At 41.8% G+C, this 17,500-nt stretch overlaps 1 protein-coding gene across 5 annotated transcripts in view; it reads left to right on the top strand.

Annotated features, from left to right (window-relative positions):
- The window catches only part of dgkg (diacylglycerol kinase, gamma), a 122,707-nt gene that overhangs the window by 100,057 nt on the left and 5,150 nt on the right, over window positions 1-17,500 (top strand). For all 5 annotated transcript variants that reach the window (XM_089002821.1, XM_089002817.1, XM_089002819.1 and 2 more), the window contains 2 exons: window positions 12,464-12,584; window positions 14,857-14,917. In XM_089002821.1, the coding sequence (XP_088858947.1) occupies window positions 12,464-12,584; window positions 14,857-14,917 (182 nt within the window). The remainder of the gene's footprint in view (window positions 1-12,463; window positions 12,585-14,856; window positions 14,918-17,500) is intronic.

The following is a 17,500-nucleotide window of genomic DNA, read 5'->3' as shown; positions in this document are numbered from 1 at the left end:
TTGTACCTTCTGGATACGCATTGATTGAAGAAGCCGAGTTATTTTCAAATGTTGTATGGTTTATGTCCAAACTGGGATTCTGCCCACTAAGCGAGAACATTGGGTAGAGCACGTGATCAGGGACACCCAGGAGGAGTGATTTTATCGTACAGGATTGGTCAACAGAACGCAGCATGCCGAGTGGTGTTTTGTAATTTGCTGCTAGAGCTCTTCCTCTGGGTTCATAAAATGTTTTTGCACAAACAGTTTTTGCTTTTGCCAAACAGGTTTTGTTGCAAGGAAATATGGAAAATGTTCAAGATATCCTTGCAAATCCATTGGTTCTCCAACAGGGCTTTGCAAAATAGTCATACAGTCAGTGCTTGTTAGGGGTTGTAAAACATGTCACCCTCGACATGAATTTGAGGCAACAGCAAACAAGGTCAATAATCCGAAGACTTGGAAACCTGATAGTCTGGCATCCAGGCTTGATTGTGAATGAGAAACAAGTGCACAGCTGAAGAAGCACGCCCCCCACGCTGGCTGCTGCTGAAATCAAACACGGAGCAGAACATAGCAAAAAAAAAAACGTTTTTATTTTTATCCAAAACAAATGTTTTTTGTTTTGCTAATGTTGATAAAAGCACAGTACTAATGTGTACTTTCTCATATATTTATTATGTCCAACACAAAACACATTTCTCTCCATTTTGACCACCATTTAATTTTTTTAATATCGAGAAAAGAAAAACTCCAGGTGATACTGTATCAAGAATACATCTTTGACATGGGTCCTTTGGCAGTATGCTCCCACTTCGAGTGGCTGACAGCGCTCAAGCCGGGTCTGACACTATTTTGGGCCTATGGCATCCAGAGACAACCAATTGTTTTTTGTTCTCACTGAACAAAAACAGAAGACTATAATTACCCAGATTCTGCTGCCAGTCTACTCCCACTCTACCGATTTGCGAGGCTAGGAATATTTCCTGTCGGAAGTCACTGAGCTGTCGAGTGGCTGGTGGGAAAATTGGGTGACCTTCCACTAACGCGATGATGTAGGACAACTCCTGGGAATCTCCAGCAGGTAATTGAGTTGAAATCGGAAGGGTGGGGAAATTTCTAAACACCCCTCCCCCCCATCCATATCAACGTGGGCAAAGGCCTACTTTGCGTATGTCTTTTAAAATTATCCTCAGGATTGTCAAGACAAATTTTTGTTTACTACTGTGATTTCAAAACGGTCACGCCGACAATCATAAATTTGCTACCTCTGTCGTGTTTCTAACTGCAAAACTTTCTGTTCACGGCTAAAACAGAGGTAATTGGAGCTACGGACTCCTCGATTGCGACATGCAACAGAAAAATATCTAATTAAGTGAAAGGAAGCCCGAAATAGAAGAGCCCCTTGAGCAGCCGCCAAGATACTGATATGTAGCAGAATGCCTGGGTCTCTTGCTGGCCTGAACTAAAACGTTGATTAAAACCAACATTTGGAGCTGAACTGGTCAACATACCAAAGCAGGTTTCTTTTTCCCCTATTAAAAATTAATACAAATAGATTATAAAATAATGAATCTACCACAGTGAACTATCATTTTATGGTAGCTTAGACCAATTTGTGGTAATATGCTAGCCATCTACTTTCACCAAAGTTGAGGCATATTGTTTATGTTGTATGATCAAAATCAATTCCACAAATGAGAAGTTTTTAAGTGCAATTTCCTGATAATCCTACTGTAAGACAATCTTCTTCCTTTTATTGTCCTATAAGGTTTTGTTGAACTGTTGGCACTCTGGATGCCCCGTGGCACCACGCTGCCTTTCCCATTGACCCTGATACTACGACATACATCTGGTTCGGAGGAGGAAACTCACAATCCTCAGTGGAGATATGGTGATATGCGTGTTGAGTTAAGTTGTTCTCCTGGAGCACTCCACCAATTGCAACCATTTAAAATGTTTATGTGCGTTTCGAGCTTAAGCATGTGTGCGTGGTCTAAACAACCTGAATGATTTTTTTGTAAGTCTGATCCAACTAGAATCATTTTGACAATGTTCACTGTAGCTTTCTGAAAGTTTTGAGCAAAAATCATTGTTATAGATTATAGATGTTATCGATCCATTTTCCATACCGCTTATTCCTCATTCGGGTGTGGCGGGGGATGGTGGAGCCTATCTCAGCTGTCTTCGGGCACGAGGCGGGGGACACCCTGAATTGGTTCCCAGCCTATCGCATCGACACAGAGACGTACAACAGTCACTCTGACACACACCTAGGGACAACTTGGAGTGGTCAATCTGCCTGCCATGCATATTTTTGGAGTGTGGGAGGAAACCCACACGGGCCCACACAGGGAGGGCAGACTGGGACGCGAACCGGCGACCTCTGCACTGTGAAGCCAGTGTGCTAACCACTCGACTAAAGTCAAGTCTTGATATATAATTTGGCACCAATGCAATATTTATTTATTTATTATGTTAAAAAAATATCTGCACAGACATAGGACTGTTTGTGCTCCATCTTCTCGAATCAATTAACATAAGGCGCATTTTATTTTTGGACGGTATCATAGTAACAAGACGTTCTTTGTCCCAGAGCCAAGTGCTCTCCCCCGACTTTTCCCTCCCTCAGAGGTGAACTACTGTAGTTCCTCTTGACCATCTGCCACAACTCAGACCACCCAAAGACAATAACAGGCGGCTCAGCCAGTTGGAAGAAAACACAAAATGTTTGCCTCAATCTCAAACTGTTACAACTTGTAAAATAATGATGACTTACAACAAAACCTTGAAATATTTGCGAGTAATTTTTTCGTCTGTGTGAAATACAGACCAACAAGGCAGTTTAGTGAGAAAATATTAATATTAAACGTGCGACTTGTAAAATGTTTAAAAAATAAAAATAAAAAAAGAATTAAATTATAGCTTGTTCATTCATGTGTTAGTTAGCAATCTTCTTACTGTGTAATGGAGAAAAGCTTAATATTTGTGTGTTGGGGTACTGTTCCATCAGGGACAATTTTCTCATTAAACTGTCTGGTGGGTGTCCATTTGAGACAGACGCAAAAATTACTCTGTTTACTCTGAAGTAAGTCAAAGAAAGAGCAAGGGAAGGACCAGATAAGTTTCTTCCTACACCCTACTATTATCTAATATGTAGGCAGTGTTTAACAATGACTATTCATGTCATTTTCTTATTTTAAACATTTTTTTAAACTTTGTAGTTCAACATTTTCTGTTGCTTGTTTGCATACAATACAATACAATACAATACAATACATTACAATACAGTACAGTACAGTACAGTACAGTACAGTACAGTACAGTACAGTACAATACAATACACATTGATTTTAACAACAGGTGAAGTTGTAACAAAGCACTAACATGGACATGGACATATATGATTAATAAACAAACAAGCCATAAAATTGAAATCAATGGGACAAATTGCTCTCTATAATGGTTAGTTTTGAAATAATAATGATGTTTAAATCCTATAAAACTTGCTTGAAAGTCTTTCCTAGGCAAGAAACCCTCATTTCAAAGCCCAACTCCACTCGTAAAATCATGACCAATGTGTAAAACCGTAAAACAGTCTTTAACCCCTAATTTGAATCATTCAGCCTGGTTTTTAATAATAATAATAATAATAATAATAATAATAATAATAATAATAATAATAATAATAATAATAATAATAATAATAATAAAGGAGATTCAGGTTAATCAGAAACAGAATAATCTTTATTGCCAAGTATGTAGAACACACAAGGAATTTGTTTCCGGTAGAACACGCTGCACTAGTATCGTCGTCAAAAAAACTGCTAAGTGGCACTATACAGTTCCATTTTGGCTACTGTTGAAAGAGTTCAAAGAGTTCAAAGAGTTAATGGCTTGGGGGAAGAAGCTGTTTAAATGTCTGCTGGATTTGGTGCGCATGGATCGGGAGTGCCTGCCTGAGGGGAGTAGCTGGAAAAGGTGGCGGGCAGGGTGCGGAGGGTCCAGTAGGATTTTCCGCGCACTAGTTTGGATTCTTGCAGTGTGCAAGTCCTCGAGAGTGGGTAGGGCGGTGCCAATGATTTTTTCCGCCGTCCTAACTGTCCGTTGAAGTCGGATTTTGTCCATTTTTGTGGCGGCCCCGAACCAAACGGTGATGGAAGAACACAGGATGGATTCGATGACAGCCGTGTAGAAATGTTGCAGCACCTCCTGTGGCAGGTCATGCTTCATTAGCAGCCTCAGGAAGTACATTCTCTTTTGGGCCTTTTTCAGGATAGAGTTGGTGTAGACCTCCCACTTCATGTCCTGGGAGACTGTGATTGCCAGGAACTTGAAGGTCTCAACGGTTGACACAAGGCAGTTGGATAGTGTGAGGGGTAGCTGTGGTGATGGATGTTTCCTGAAGTCCACGATCATCTCAACTGTCTTCAGCGTGTTCAGCTCCAGGTTGTGACGGCTGCACCAGAGCTCCAGCTGCTCCACTTGTTGACGGTACGCAGACTCGTCGCCGTCTTTGATGAGACTGATGACCGTGGTGTCGTCTGCGAACTTTATGAATTTGACAGCTGGGTGCGTTGAGGTGCAGTCGTTCGTGTAGAGAGAGAAGAGCAATGGAGAGAGGATGCATCCCTGCGGGGCTCCAGTGCTCGTGGTTCGTGTTGTGGATGATATATTTCCCAGTCTGACCTGTTGTGTCCGTCCTGTCAGGAAGCTGAGGGTCCACTGGCAGATCGTGGGGCACACACCGAGCTGGAGAAGTTTGGGGATGAGGAGTTCTAGGATGATGGTATTGAACGCAGAGCTGTAGTCCACAAACAGGATCCTTGCGTAGGTTCCTGTGTTGTCAAGGTGGTCGAGGATGTGGTGCAGTCCGATGTTGACTGCATCCTCCACAGACCTGTTTGCCCAGTATGCAAACTGAAGAGGATCTAGCAGAGGTCCGGTGATGTTCTTTAGGTGGTTCAGCACGAGGCGTTCAAAGGACTTCATGACCACAGACGTCAGAGCAACAGGTCTATAGTCGTTCAATCCCGAGGGTGCTGGTTTCTTTGGAACTGGGACGATAGTAGACTGTTTGAAGCAGGATGGGACTTCACACTGCTCCAGGGATCTGTTGAAGATTTGTGTGAAGACCGGAGCCAGCTGGTCAGCGCAGACTCTCAGGCAGGAGGGGGACACTCTGTCAGGTCCTGCAGCTTTCTTGATCTTTTGCTGCTTGAAGAGCCGTCTAACGTCCAGTTCGTGGATCTGTAGGGCAGAGGGCGGAGATACGGTAGTTTCTGGTAATGGTGGGCAGACCGGGGAAATGGTGGTGTCCTTTTCAAATCGGTAGAAGTATGTATTTAACTCATCAGCCATACCATTGTTGTACACTGCTTGGGGGGAAGGTAAACGATAATTTGTTATTGCTTTCAGGCCATTCCACACCGATGCAGAGTCGTTAGTGGAGAACTGTTTGTTAAGCCTCTCTGCATAACTTTTCTTTGCGATGTTAATTTCCTTCGTCAGCCTGTTTCGGGCGAGTTTGTAAACTGCTCGATCGCCGCTTTTAAATGCGGATTCTTTCTCTTTCCTAAGCTGACTGAGTTTGGGAGTGAACCATGGCTTGTTGTTGTTGAATGAGCGGAAGGACTTTGTTGGTACACACATGTCCTCACAGAAACTGATGTATGATGTTACAGTGTCTGTGTATTCATCCAATGTGCCCGTTGAAGTTTCAAAGACGCTCCAATCAGTGCAGTCTAAGCATTCTTGTAGCGATAACTTTGCTTCATCTGTCCATGTTTTAACTGTCTTGACTACAGGTTTTACACATTTGAGTTTCTGTTTGTATGTGGGAATTAAGTGGATTAAATAGTGGTCAAAAAGACCCAATGCTGCATGCGCAACAGGCCGGTATGCGCCTTTGAGTGCTGTGTAACAATGATCTAGAATGTTTTCTCCTCTGGTGAAACAGTCAATATGCTGCTTATATTTGGGAAGTTCATCACGGTTTAAACGTGTTTGATTAAAATCGCCCAAAATGATCAGGGGTGATTCTGGATATTTTAGTTCGAGATGGTTTACATGGTCCGCTAGCGCTTGTATACAGGCGTTAGCATTAGCTTGTGGCGCGATGTACACGGCAACGAGAATAAAGGAAGCGAACTCACGTGGCGAGTAGAATGGCTTGCAGTTGAGAGACAGCGATTCCAAACCAGGGCTGCAGTGTGCGTCGAGCATCGTGACATCGGTGCACCATTCTTCGTTGATGTAGAAGCATAGTCCACCGCCTTTGGATTTCCCCGATTGCTCCGTATCACGGTCGGCCCGTAGGAGACGGAATCCGGGTAGGTGTAGTGCGGAATCCGGGTGGCGGTCACTGAGCCAAGTCTCAGTGAAGCACAGCGCAGCAGAGCGGGCAAACGTTTTATTGGTCTTTGTGAGAAGCAGAAGTTCGTCCATCTTGTTTGGTAGTGAGCTTAGATTAGCGAGGTGGATCGATGGGAGCGGCGTTCGAAATCAACGCTGCCGTAGCTTGACGAGCACGCCGGCTCGCTTCCCCCTCCTACGCCGGCGTCTCAAAGCTCCGTACAGAGCTGCTACGCCGCTCGCGAGCAGCCCCGAAAAACCTTGTAGATTTTGGTGAGTCGGTGAAAATAGTCCAAGAGTGGATTCCCCAATGCTCAGTAACTCTTCCCTCGTGTAACTGAGTCGCGTAGGATCGCAAAGAACAAATGAAAATGACAAAACCAGGAACAATACTAGGGAGCGTGTGACCGAGGCTGCCATTCGCGGCGCCATCTTGGACTATATAGTCACAAGACGAAACCCATGCGACTTCACCCATCCCTTCTGCCATACTGTGTTGCAGAAATAAAAGAAATAAAAAGACACATCCACGCGTCTGGTCTCATTAATACGGCAGCATCGTGGAGATGAAGACAGTCACTGTTGAGACACCCGTCACATATATATATATATATATATATATATATATATATATATATATATATATATATATATATATATATATATATATATATATATATATATATATATATATATATATATATATATATATATATATATAGTTGTGGCAGATGGTCAAGAGGAACAACATAAAGCCAGGTATGTCGATGAAATGGTTTCTTCAGTTCAGTCGCTGAAGAAGCCTCTTGCATGAGAAGCGAAACATCCAACAACTTCAAAGAAGTCCAGATGACGGCTGAACTGAAGAAACCTTTTCATCGACATACCTGGCTTTGAAACTCAGATTTGAATTCTAACAACTGGTTGAAAGTCTGATTTAAAACATGAACCCAATTTTGAAATCTGTCCCCTTACTTGTTCACATTAATTGAAGTTAAAATCCTGTGACTGTAAAGTGACCTTGAGAGTTTTGAAAGGCGCTAAGAAATGAAATATATTATTATTATTATTAAAGTATCATGAGGTTAGACATTGTAATAAAAATGCTGATTTTTCTTTCATCTTAAACCCCGAAAAGTGCTCAGAATTGTCAGGCTATCGACAATCTGCTTTTGTATCTTACAGTATATGTTTCATGTCAAGAATGATTCACTGGCATCAGGCTGGAATGAGACAAAACAAAGACCCGCCAAATCTCAGTGACTTGGCAAAGCAAATGCCATTGCATCCCAGGATGCATTGCTGCATGCTGGCATTATGTAAGAGGCTGTTCTCATCTATTCTTAGCTCTACCTCGCTGATGCCGTTTGATGGTTGGTTCCAAAGCGCAGCCGATGTGAGAACACTGAGCACAGTGGGGCTACTCCGCCATCATGCCTCAACGCGGCGGGGCAAGGGCAGGTCACTGTGCCCATGTTTGGTGCTGGTAGGAAGCGGAGGAGTGCAAGTGCAAGTAGGCGTGAGATGAAGAAGCGAGTGGGGGATTGTGTTCAAGAAAAAATGATGTAATCTATGAATGGTGTTCAACATCAGCCAAATCTTGCAAATGTTTGTTGTTTTGTTTTGTGCACTCAAATTCCTCATGCAATACATTCAGGTGAGGTGACAAAAGTCATCACGCTCTGTATATGAGTTGAATGAATGTGATATACCAAAGGGAGAAAAACAAGTTTTGTCAGAGTGTCTATAGCGCCATGATTCTAAAATAATTTCAAATGAAATAATTGTCAAAGAAGGGTCAAAATTTCAAATTAGGGTTTCAGGTTTGGGGCGGTAGCCGAGTGGTTAGCACACCGGCTTCACAGTGCAGAGGTCGCCGGTTCGCGTCCCGGTCCGGCCTCCCTGTGTGGAGTTTGCATGTTCTCCCCGGACCCGCGTGGGTTTTCTCCGGGTCCTCCGGTTTCCTCCCACACTCCAAAAACATGCATGGCAGGCAGATTGCCCACTACAAATTGTCCCTAGGTGTGAGTGTGAGAGTGACTGCTGTATGTCTTTGTGTGCCCTGCGATTGGCTGGCACACGTGCCCGAAGACAGCTGAGATAGGCTCCAGCAACCCCCACGACCCTAATGAGGAATAAGCGGTACGGAAAATGAGATGAGATGAGAGGTTTCATGTTTGGGTGATAATCCTTGCTCGAGTTAGTCATTGTTGTCATCACAAAATCAAAACAATTCCCAGATGCTGAGTCGCTTTAGTTCTGATCATTAGTGATGCCCGTTGAACAAAACAAATAGTTAAACACATAAAAAACTGTAAACAATCACCAGCAGCGACTTTCCTCTTTAGCCAGTTTGCACCAAATAACCCTGTTTATTCTCTTTTGTTTCATTGTATTACATATTTTTTTAAACAATACACCGCTATTGTTCTTCAATAAAAACACATACAAGATTTTTGCGGGTTTCGTGGCCTGAAGTGGATTAACAGTAAGTACTTTAGTTATTTTAAAGAGAGACAATTGAGCTCACCCGCAGAAAAAAAATCCTGTGACTGTAAAGTGTCACTGAGAGTTTTGAAAAGTGCATAGAAATAAAATGTTTTATTATTACAGTAAAGTCTCGTTATATCGATATTCAAGGGAGTCCGAAAAAATATCGATATAACCGGGACTATCGATATATCCGACCCTGTTTGCATGTAATTTTCTCCGTGCGTGCATTGAAATAGTATCAATATAACCGGGACTATCGATATATCCGATATCGATATAACGAGACTTTACTGTATTTGATTTGTTGAGGTACAAGTCACAGAACAAATTAAATTTGTAAATTAGAAGTGTAGCTACACTTGAATTCTTCTTTCTTTAAAAAGATGTAAAAAAAAATATTGTTTTCTGCTCATTGTTGTCACGTTTTGCAAGGTGGTGATGGCGGTTGCGGGTTCCAAAAAGCAGGCAGGAGGGAGCAGGAGGTTGTGATTGTCAAATTGTTTCAAAATAAAGTCAGCAGGAACAAAATGTAAAACATCAAAGTCATCTGAACGAAAATAATACAAAGTATCAAAAGAAAACCAAGATTTAAAGTCCGCCAATGTGAAACAAACACATGCACAGCATACAATGCATACACAATGCACAATGCATACAATTGCATACAAAACATACAACAATGACCTGATAGCGAATGATCGTGCCGGGAGTCCTTTTGAGTGTCACTGATTGGGAACGACCAGCACCTGCGAGGCAGCAGGCAGGGCTGACAGCGCTACCCGTTGGTTGCCAATCCGAACGTGGCAGTCCGCCACTGATCGGGATGACCAGCACCTGTCCAGGTGCAGACGGGCCCGAAAGCGCCACCCATTGGTCGCCAACCAGGTCATGACAGTTGTAGCAAAATGTAAGTTTTAAGATAGGGGTGTCAAAGTCATTTTTTGCCGCGGGCCACATTGTAGTTATGGTTTCCACTCGAGGGCCGTTATGAATTTGGGGACCCCATTAGAATGTTTAAATCCCTTCAAATATTACATATAGAGCACACAGCAAATTAATCAATACCTCGTTTTCAAATCTGAAGTCAAGAATAATGACTTTTATTGTGGTTGACATCCAAAAATATGACATTTTGGCTCAGATTTTAGCAATCATCATGGAATCAAACTCCAATCATGGAGTTTGATTTGCTTTCGCGGGCCGAAAAAAATGATGTGGCGGGCCGGATTTGGCCCGCGGGCCTGGACTTTGACACCTGTGCTTTAAGAGAACGTAACAGAGCGTTGTTAGCTTAGAAAGCTGAACTAACTAGGCTAGCACTGTAGTTGTGTGGGATTGTGTGTGCTTTGCATCGCTTCCTTTGCAGTTGATTTCATGGATGGCAAGTGTTTGGCTTGTGTTGGCAGTTGACTGGAGGGATGACTGGGAGAGTTCCATACCTGGTTAGAGCTGCCTGTACAGTAAACTGTATGTACCTGTGTGTGTGTGTGTGTGTGTGTGTGTGTGTGTGTGTGTGTGTGTGTGTGTGTGTGTGTGTGTGTGTGTGTGTGTGTGTGTGTGTGTGTGCGTGCGTGCGTGCGTGCGTGTGTGTGTGTGTGTGTGTGTGTGTGTGTGTGTGTGTGTGTGTGTGTGTGTGTGTGTGTGTGTGTGTGTATTTTCTACTTCATTTTTTTACGATTCTGTTTGTACATAAAAAGTGCTGCCCCAAAATATCTTAGTACAATCTTTTAACGATGCATGAGCAATGAACACTACTGCTTCAGTTTCAATCTTGATTTGCTGTGTCTGATTTCCTTGCTCCCTTTGCTCTGGAATGTTTAAATTGTAAAGGTCAATTCTGTTCCTCTGTGTTGATTTTTAATTATTTTATACTTAACTGTGTCCACAATGAGTCAGCAGAAATGAAAACACAACTTGATGCATTGTTTCGCTTGGCCTGCAGCCCTGACTCATCTTATCAAACCTGCAGGTCACAAAAAACAAAAGTTAGACATTAGCTGCTGATTAACTAAATGTTTTGGCAATGAGTAAAACCGACAAATCCACCCTTCTCAATCATAATAACAAATCACTGTAAAGAACATTAATTTAACAATCTAATCTGTGTATTATTGCATGCCGTTGACCTCCTTCCATTAAATAATTTACAATAAAAAGGTGAGTTTGAGGGATATATTTGTAAACTATTGACTTAAAAAAAGATAAATATTTACAGTACAGCTCTGATCGAGACACGCAACAGTGTCCTGTTTGCATTTAGACACAAAGGCAACGACGGGATGAGTGAGCTCGAACCACATTGGGGAATTATTGATGTCGTTTGCACTGCATTCACAGCAGGCTGCCAGTGTGGACGTGTCTGAGCGCAGAGCCTCAGGCTACGCTCCCACCACAAAATACATAGCTTTTATTCGCTTTGGCCTGCACCCCAGCCAGCACAGAAGGCTTTTTTGCATGTGTGCACAGTTAATAAGAAAAAGTGAAATAAGTGATAAGTTTGTCACTGAGAGTTTGTTGTGCTGTCGCAGCTCACAAATTAGCACAACGGCTGTGCAAATGAAACAGTTGTATCATTCATAATTCATGTCAGAAATTATTTGCAAAAAAAATAAAGTTTTGTTGGTCATTAACATGGTATGTCATGGATGTAGGAGACTACATGTCCACTTAATAGAGCAGTCCAACATTCACAATACTACCTCACAATTCTGAGTTTCAAGTACCAAATTCATATGGTACTAGATGTGCTCCAAATGTCCACCATTTCATTGCAAGCAAACCTGTACTCGTCTGACACAGCTGTCAATCACTTTTACACACTCCTCTTTCGGGAGGGTGACCCAAAAAGATGCGTCCTACTGAGTCCCTCATACCAGCAATGTTTTCTCCCATATACAGTATATATTCTCAGCATGCATCCGCGGGTATTTTTGCTTGTACAATGGTTTCTTCCTATATTCCAAAAACATGCATGGTAATTGAATGGAACACTTTGAATTGTCCCTCGGTGTGAGTGTCAGTGTGGATAGTTCTCCGTTCTTGAATGCCCTCTGATTGGCAGCCAAGTTCAGAGCCTACCCTGCCTACTTCCTGTACAGTAGAAAAGCTGTCACAGGCTATAGCACAGCCCGTGACCATTGTGATGAAAAGCGGATCATTAAATGGATGGAGAGATACAATTCTCCACTTCCTCACATCACTGGGTGAATATCAATCAAAATCACTGGGATTCTTACTTTGAACTAGTCTCCCAGAGCTTGAGTGAAATCACTTCTAAAAATCGTTTCTGCCTTTGAAGTCAAAAGTGATGTCCATATAATGTGCATTGGCTATCACTCAGAAGCAGTCTGGGTTTTGCTGCCAAAAGAAAAAAAGTCCCCAGAGGTTTGAAGAAAGTTGTTTTAAAAATATGAAGAAACTGTGGTACTTGTCATTCATTTTTAATCCCAACAACATCCCACATTTGATGTTTTTTCAAAACAACTTGATTATTGCTCTGACATGACCAAACCCCTCAAAGTTTGAAAAAAAAAACTTTTTCAAAAAATACAATACTTCCTGTTTTAATGAACCAGGTTCTTGCCTTAAATTTGTGCAAAGCAAGTGGGCTAACTGTTAGCATATGTTGTGTGTCCAGACTTTAGCGACCAGCTCCTGGAGGTGGTGGGTCTGGAGGGCGCCATTGAGATGGGTCAAATCTACACGGGGCTGAAGAGCGCCGGGCGCCGCCTGGCTCAGTGTGCCAACGTCACCATCAGGTCGCTAACAACCTCTCGTATCTGGGTTGACCCACTTCTCTTCCATTCCAATGCAACTGTCTCATGTCTCCCCCACATCTCCACCCATACCCATCCTTAACCTACAGCTGGAATGATTCTTATCCACATTGTTATTTTCTTCCGTGTTAATGAGTCATTTTCACATTGGAAGATTTCCAAACAATGGTATATCTGCACATTATAAATTCTAGATATCTGCTAAAGGAGTTGCTGAAGATGTTTTGTCTCCTCTGGCTTTGCATGGCTTCCCCCCAGAAGATCTATGTTGGAAAAATATCTAATTTTCCGAAGCAGGGGAAAAAAATATTTACAAGTCAAGCAGTGTCTGCACGGTGGTATATGGGGTTTTTCTGTCTTTCTTACAGTTAAGAGGTTCTTAGTTCAAATCTTGGCTCAGAACTTCATGTGTGGAGTTTGCTTGTTCGCCCGGTATTCTGGCTTCCTCCCACCTGCCATTACATGGCTGTTGGGTTCACTGAAGACTATATTGTCTGTGGATGTCAGTATAAACTGTACCCTTCTTATAATTTTATCTGTGGTTTTATTTATGTCCCTGTATTATGATTGTAACGTGTCCTTGAGAGCTTTGAAAGGCGCTTACACCGTAAATAAAATGTAATAATATGATTACCCTGGGTGGCCCGGTAGTCGAGTGGTTAGCACACCGGCTTCACAGTGCAGCGGTCGCCGGTTCGCGTCCCGGTCCGGCCTCCCTGTGTGGAGTTTGCATGTTCTCCCCGGACCTACGTGGGTTTTCTCCGGGTCCTCCGGTTTCCTCCCACACTCCAAAAACATGCATGGCAGGTAGATTGACCAAATTGTGAGTTTGAGAGTGACTGTTTTATGTCTTTGTGTGCCCTGCGATTGGCTGGCAACCAATTCAGGGTGTCCCCCGCCTCGTGCCCGAAGACAGCTGAGATAGGCTCCAGCAACCCCCGCGACCCTAATGAGGAATAAGTGGTACGGGAGATGAGATGAGATGAGATTATTACCCTTCCTTTTGCTCAAAGGAAACTTAAGTACACTTTAGCTTCCTTCGTGACCTAAATCAGGAATTTTGGCATCCATCAGCGGTCAGGGTTAAAAAAAAGATACTTGATCGCCGATTCAATCATAAGAATGACTGATATAGCTGGAAAATTTCAATTATCTAATTTCCTCCACTGCCATTGCGAATATGCATTATAAGGCATTCTATTTTCTCAAAATCCCACAGTGTGTTTGTAAACTGATGCACCTTATATATGGATAAAGATTCTAATTCATTCAGTTTAGTATTTTAAATTGTCTGTTAAGCATTTCGTGACAGCTGCAGCGGTTGCAAAAGTGCAATATCGATCTTTATAAGTGTATGGTATTATATTGTATTGTATTTTTTTTTTTTTTTTTTGGCATAGGTCCATCTTGTAGCGGCATAGCGCAGCTGCAGCCACTATTGTAGCTTCAATTCTATACACCTTTCATCAGTTGTGCCCGAAATATAATAATTGTTTTAAAATTGGGCCATTCATTGAAGTAACGTTAAAACCGAAAAGGGAAAATCTTGCATTGTCAATAACCCCTAAAAATGCATGTGAAAGTGGAAGTCAACCCCAAAATGTTCTTCACGATAATTTGTTCCATGAGGCCCCATTTGTCAAAACATTGCATGCCAATTCTTATCATATCAAAGCCGTGGCCATTTTCCGACTTGTTGGTGAATAAAAATGACTAAAAATGATCTCACGGTTCCTCGTGGATATCTGAATTTGCACGTGACGTTCAAAAGGTCACAATAACAGCTGGATTTTTACTGCTGAATTTGTGTTCCACAAACGCAACATGAATGAGATTAGCATTACACCAACGAGGATGCATAGAACTTTTGATTGGGAGGAAAATGTTAGAGGTTAAATATTGCGATTTTATCTGAAGAAATACTACGGAATTGTGTGGCAAACATGAAAAAAAGTCCCTCGTGAATGGGATGTTGTTCTGAGTAACACCAAAGATGTAAGAGCTGCCTCGGATCATCTCTCCGTGGGTCTGTGAAATCATTCATAACTGTAATTTCCTAACCATGCTGGTTACCATGGCAACTCATCTTGTAATCTTGTCAAACCAGCTCAAAAACTGAAGAATATTTATCTCGGCAGTTTTAGATAATAACATAAAGAGGAAATATATTTAGTGAAAAGAGAGTAAAGGAAGAACCAGATGTTTGCATGAGTGTGTGCGCCCGACCCAACCACTTCTATCTTCATCTGTACAGGACATCACGGAGGCTGCCCATGCAGATTGATGGCGAGCCCTGGATGCAGCCACCATGCACAGTGAGCGCAACTGTTTTTGATGCAGTATTGGGTTTGATGTTGGGTTGCTTCCCGGCATGTCGCGTGTTTGCTATGGCAGCTAATGAGGTAAACAATGCCGATTTGTGCCATTCAAAAGCAAAAGTAGGCCAACAAAGCCAACACTCAGAGAACCAAGTACAGAACTCCCCATGTTGTGTTGTGCTGAATGAGAATGACGTCAACATGGTGTTGACAATAGTGTACAGTGTTGTCGCTTTAGGAGTCTAATTGCTCAACTTTTTACTCTGGTAACAGTACAAAGAACTGGGCCACAATTCCACAAACTTTTCTTAGTAGGTGCGTACGGACTGGAACATTCTGAGCAGACACAGTGTGTCGATGGCAATAATTAACCCTACGTTGCACCTCAAGAGGCCAAATTGAGCCAGATTTTTAAAGTACAAACGCTGTGATAAACAGTACAGCGGTGTACTTTATGCATGTCTTTTCTTTTGTTTTCTGTTAGAGATTTCCCATTCACATGTTTTTGTGGAAAGAAAACAAAAAGAAAACAAGACAAAGACATCAAAACTTTCCCCATTATAAAATTGAGATCGGAATTGTGTTACTGTTTTAACTCAATTGAAAAGAAGTGTTTTTGGAGAGGGGAAGTAAACACAAACAATTGTCATACTGTAGTTGCACAAGTGTGCATACCTAATGTGGGATGTGCCCATAATAGGAATTAACCATTCAAATTCTAATTCCTGTGAAAAGTGAGGCACCTGGCGCCAACCACCATTCAAAATGCCTCAGATGGACACCAAATAAAAGCGACATGTTAACTCCAAATAAAATCCAGATGTTTTTGTCGATTTTTTTATTGACTTTTATTTTGATATATTTTTCTATTGAATTGCATCTGTAATTCATTTCGTCATCCAAGACCTTGAACACAATCTAACAATTTTATTTTAGTGTTCGGGCCTTGGATAATGAATGTCATAAATCATCGTGGGTCATCTCTCATCTTTGATTTTATGTTGCTTTTTTTGGCGGCATATTTTTCTTTGACATAGAATGCAGTCACGCCAATCGATAGCGCAGGCAAGACCGACTGCTGTTTGTTTAAAAAAAAGAATGTCAGCGGTTTTCCAGAATTCTCCCGTAATCAAGCATTTTACTTTAACAGCGGTTATTCACCGAGGCGGAGGAGCCACATCGTTTTGTTATAATTTGTATGTGCTGAAAATGTTTTTTCACACATCATGAATACGAGAACTAGGAGTGCAATTTTGATCCCTCCTGTCCCTGTGACGGTTGCTTAGAGAACTCCATTCAGAAGTGGATTGTTAAGGTTCACTGATCACTGCATTCTACGACTGTTCTGAATCTGATCTGCAATCTCATTTGTGAGCGGAGTTTATCGCTATTTACGCAGTCGTAAACTTTGAACTTATAAGAAGTTGAACAATTTCTTCCTGAGAAAGGATATGAGAATCTTCTTCCTAAGAAACCCAAATCTTAGACACATTTCCATGGCAGTAGCACAAAATATATTTTGGAATTTGAATGCCAAGCCTTCACAAGTCTCCACTCTGGCGAACTGCATCTGTATTTTTCATTATTCTTGGTTTCTGTGGTCTTTCCATGTATCATGTTTTTTGTACTATAAGGCTCTTCGGATTATAAGGTGCAGAGAAGATTAATGGCCTATTTCAAAACTGTAATAATAATAATAATAATAATAATAATAATAATAATAATAATAATAATAATAATAATAATAATAATAATAATACATTACATTTTAAGCGCCTTTCAAAGCTCTCAAGGACAGTTTACAGTCACAGACAAGCATAGGTACTATAATAAATAAAATATAATCACAAATACAATGCAATAAATAAAATACAATTATAAATAGAAACAAGAGAGAAGGTGCTTTGTACTGTAAGGCTAATGACTGCAGTTATATCCACTGGATAAATCGACACTAAAGGGAATACAGTACATCCATCCATCAATTTTCCAGACCGGTTTGTCCACCGCGGGGGTGCTGGAGCCTATTCCAGGTGTCATCGGGCACAAGGTGTTGGACACCCTGAATTGGTTGCCAGCCAATCGTAAGGTACACAGAGACAAACAACCATGCGCTCTCACACTCACGCCTACGGACAATTTGGATTGTTCAATCAGCCTGCCATGAATGTTTTTGGAATGTGGGAGACATTCCACACGGGCCTGGGGAGAACATGCAAACTCCAGCGGCGTGGGATTTGAACTCACAACCTCTTCAGTGTGAAGGCAGCGTGCTAACCACTCAACTACCGGGCCGCCGGAATACAATACAATACAATACAATACAATACAATACAATACAATACAATACAATACGTCTATGTAAGCTCTCATTCGTACAGGAGTGGTCCATCGATGAAAAGGTTTCTTCAGCCGTTATCTGTACTTCTTTGAAGGTGTCGGACGTTTCGCTTCTGATCCAAGATGCTTCTTCAGGGAACTAAGGTCTTACTGATTTAGATATGTGGACGATACTTTTGTCATAATTAAAAAACAAGAAATTCAATCCTTCACAGATCACCTCAAATCGGTAGATATCAA

Source organism: Hippocampus bargibanti, linkage group LG08 (genome assembly GCF_051943395.1).
Source record: "Hippocampus bargibanti isolate YZ-2025 linkage group LG08, ASM5194339v1, whole genome shotgun sequence".
Taxonomy (NCBI): domain Eukaryota; kingdom Metazoa; phylum Chordata; class Actinopteri; order Syngnathiformes; family Syngnathidae; genus Hippocampus; species Hippocampus bargibanti.
The sequence above is the reverse complement of the archived record's forward strand: the minus strand, read 5'-3'. Positions and strand labels throughout refer to the sequence as shown.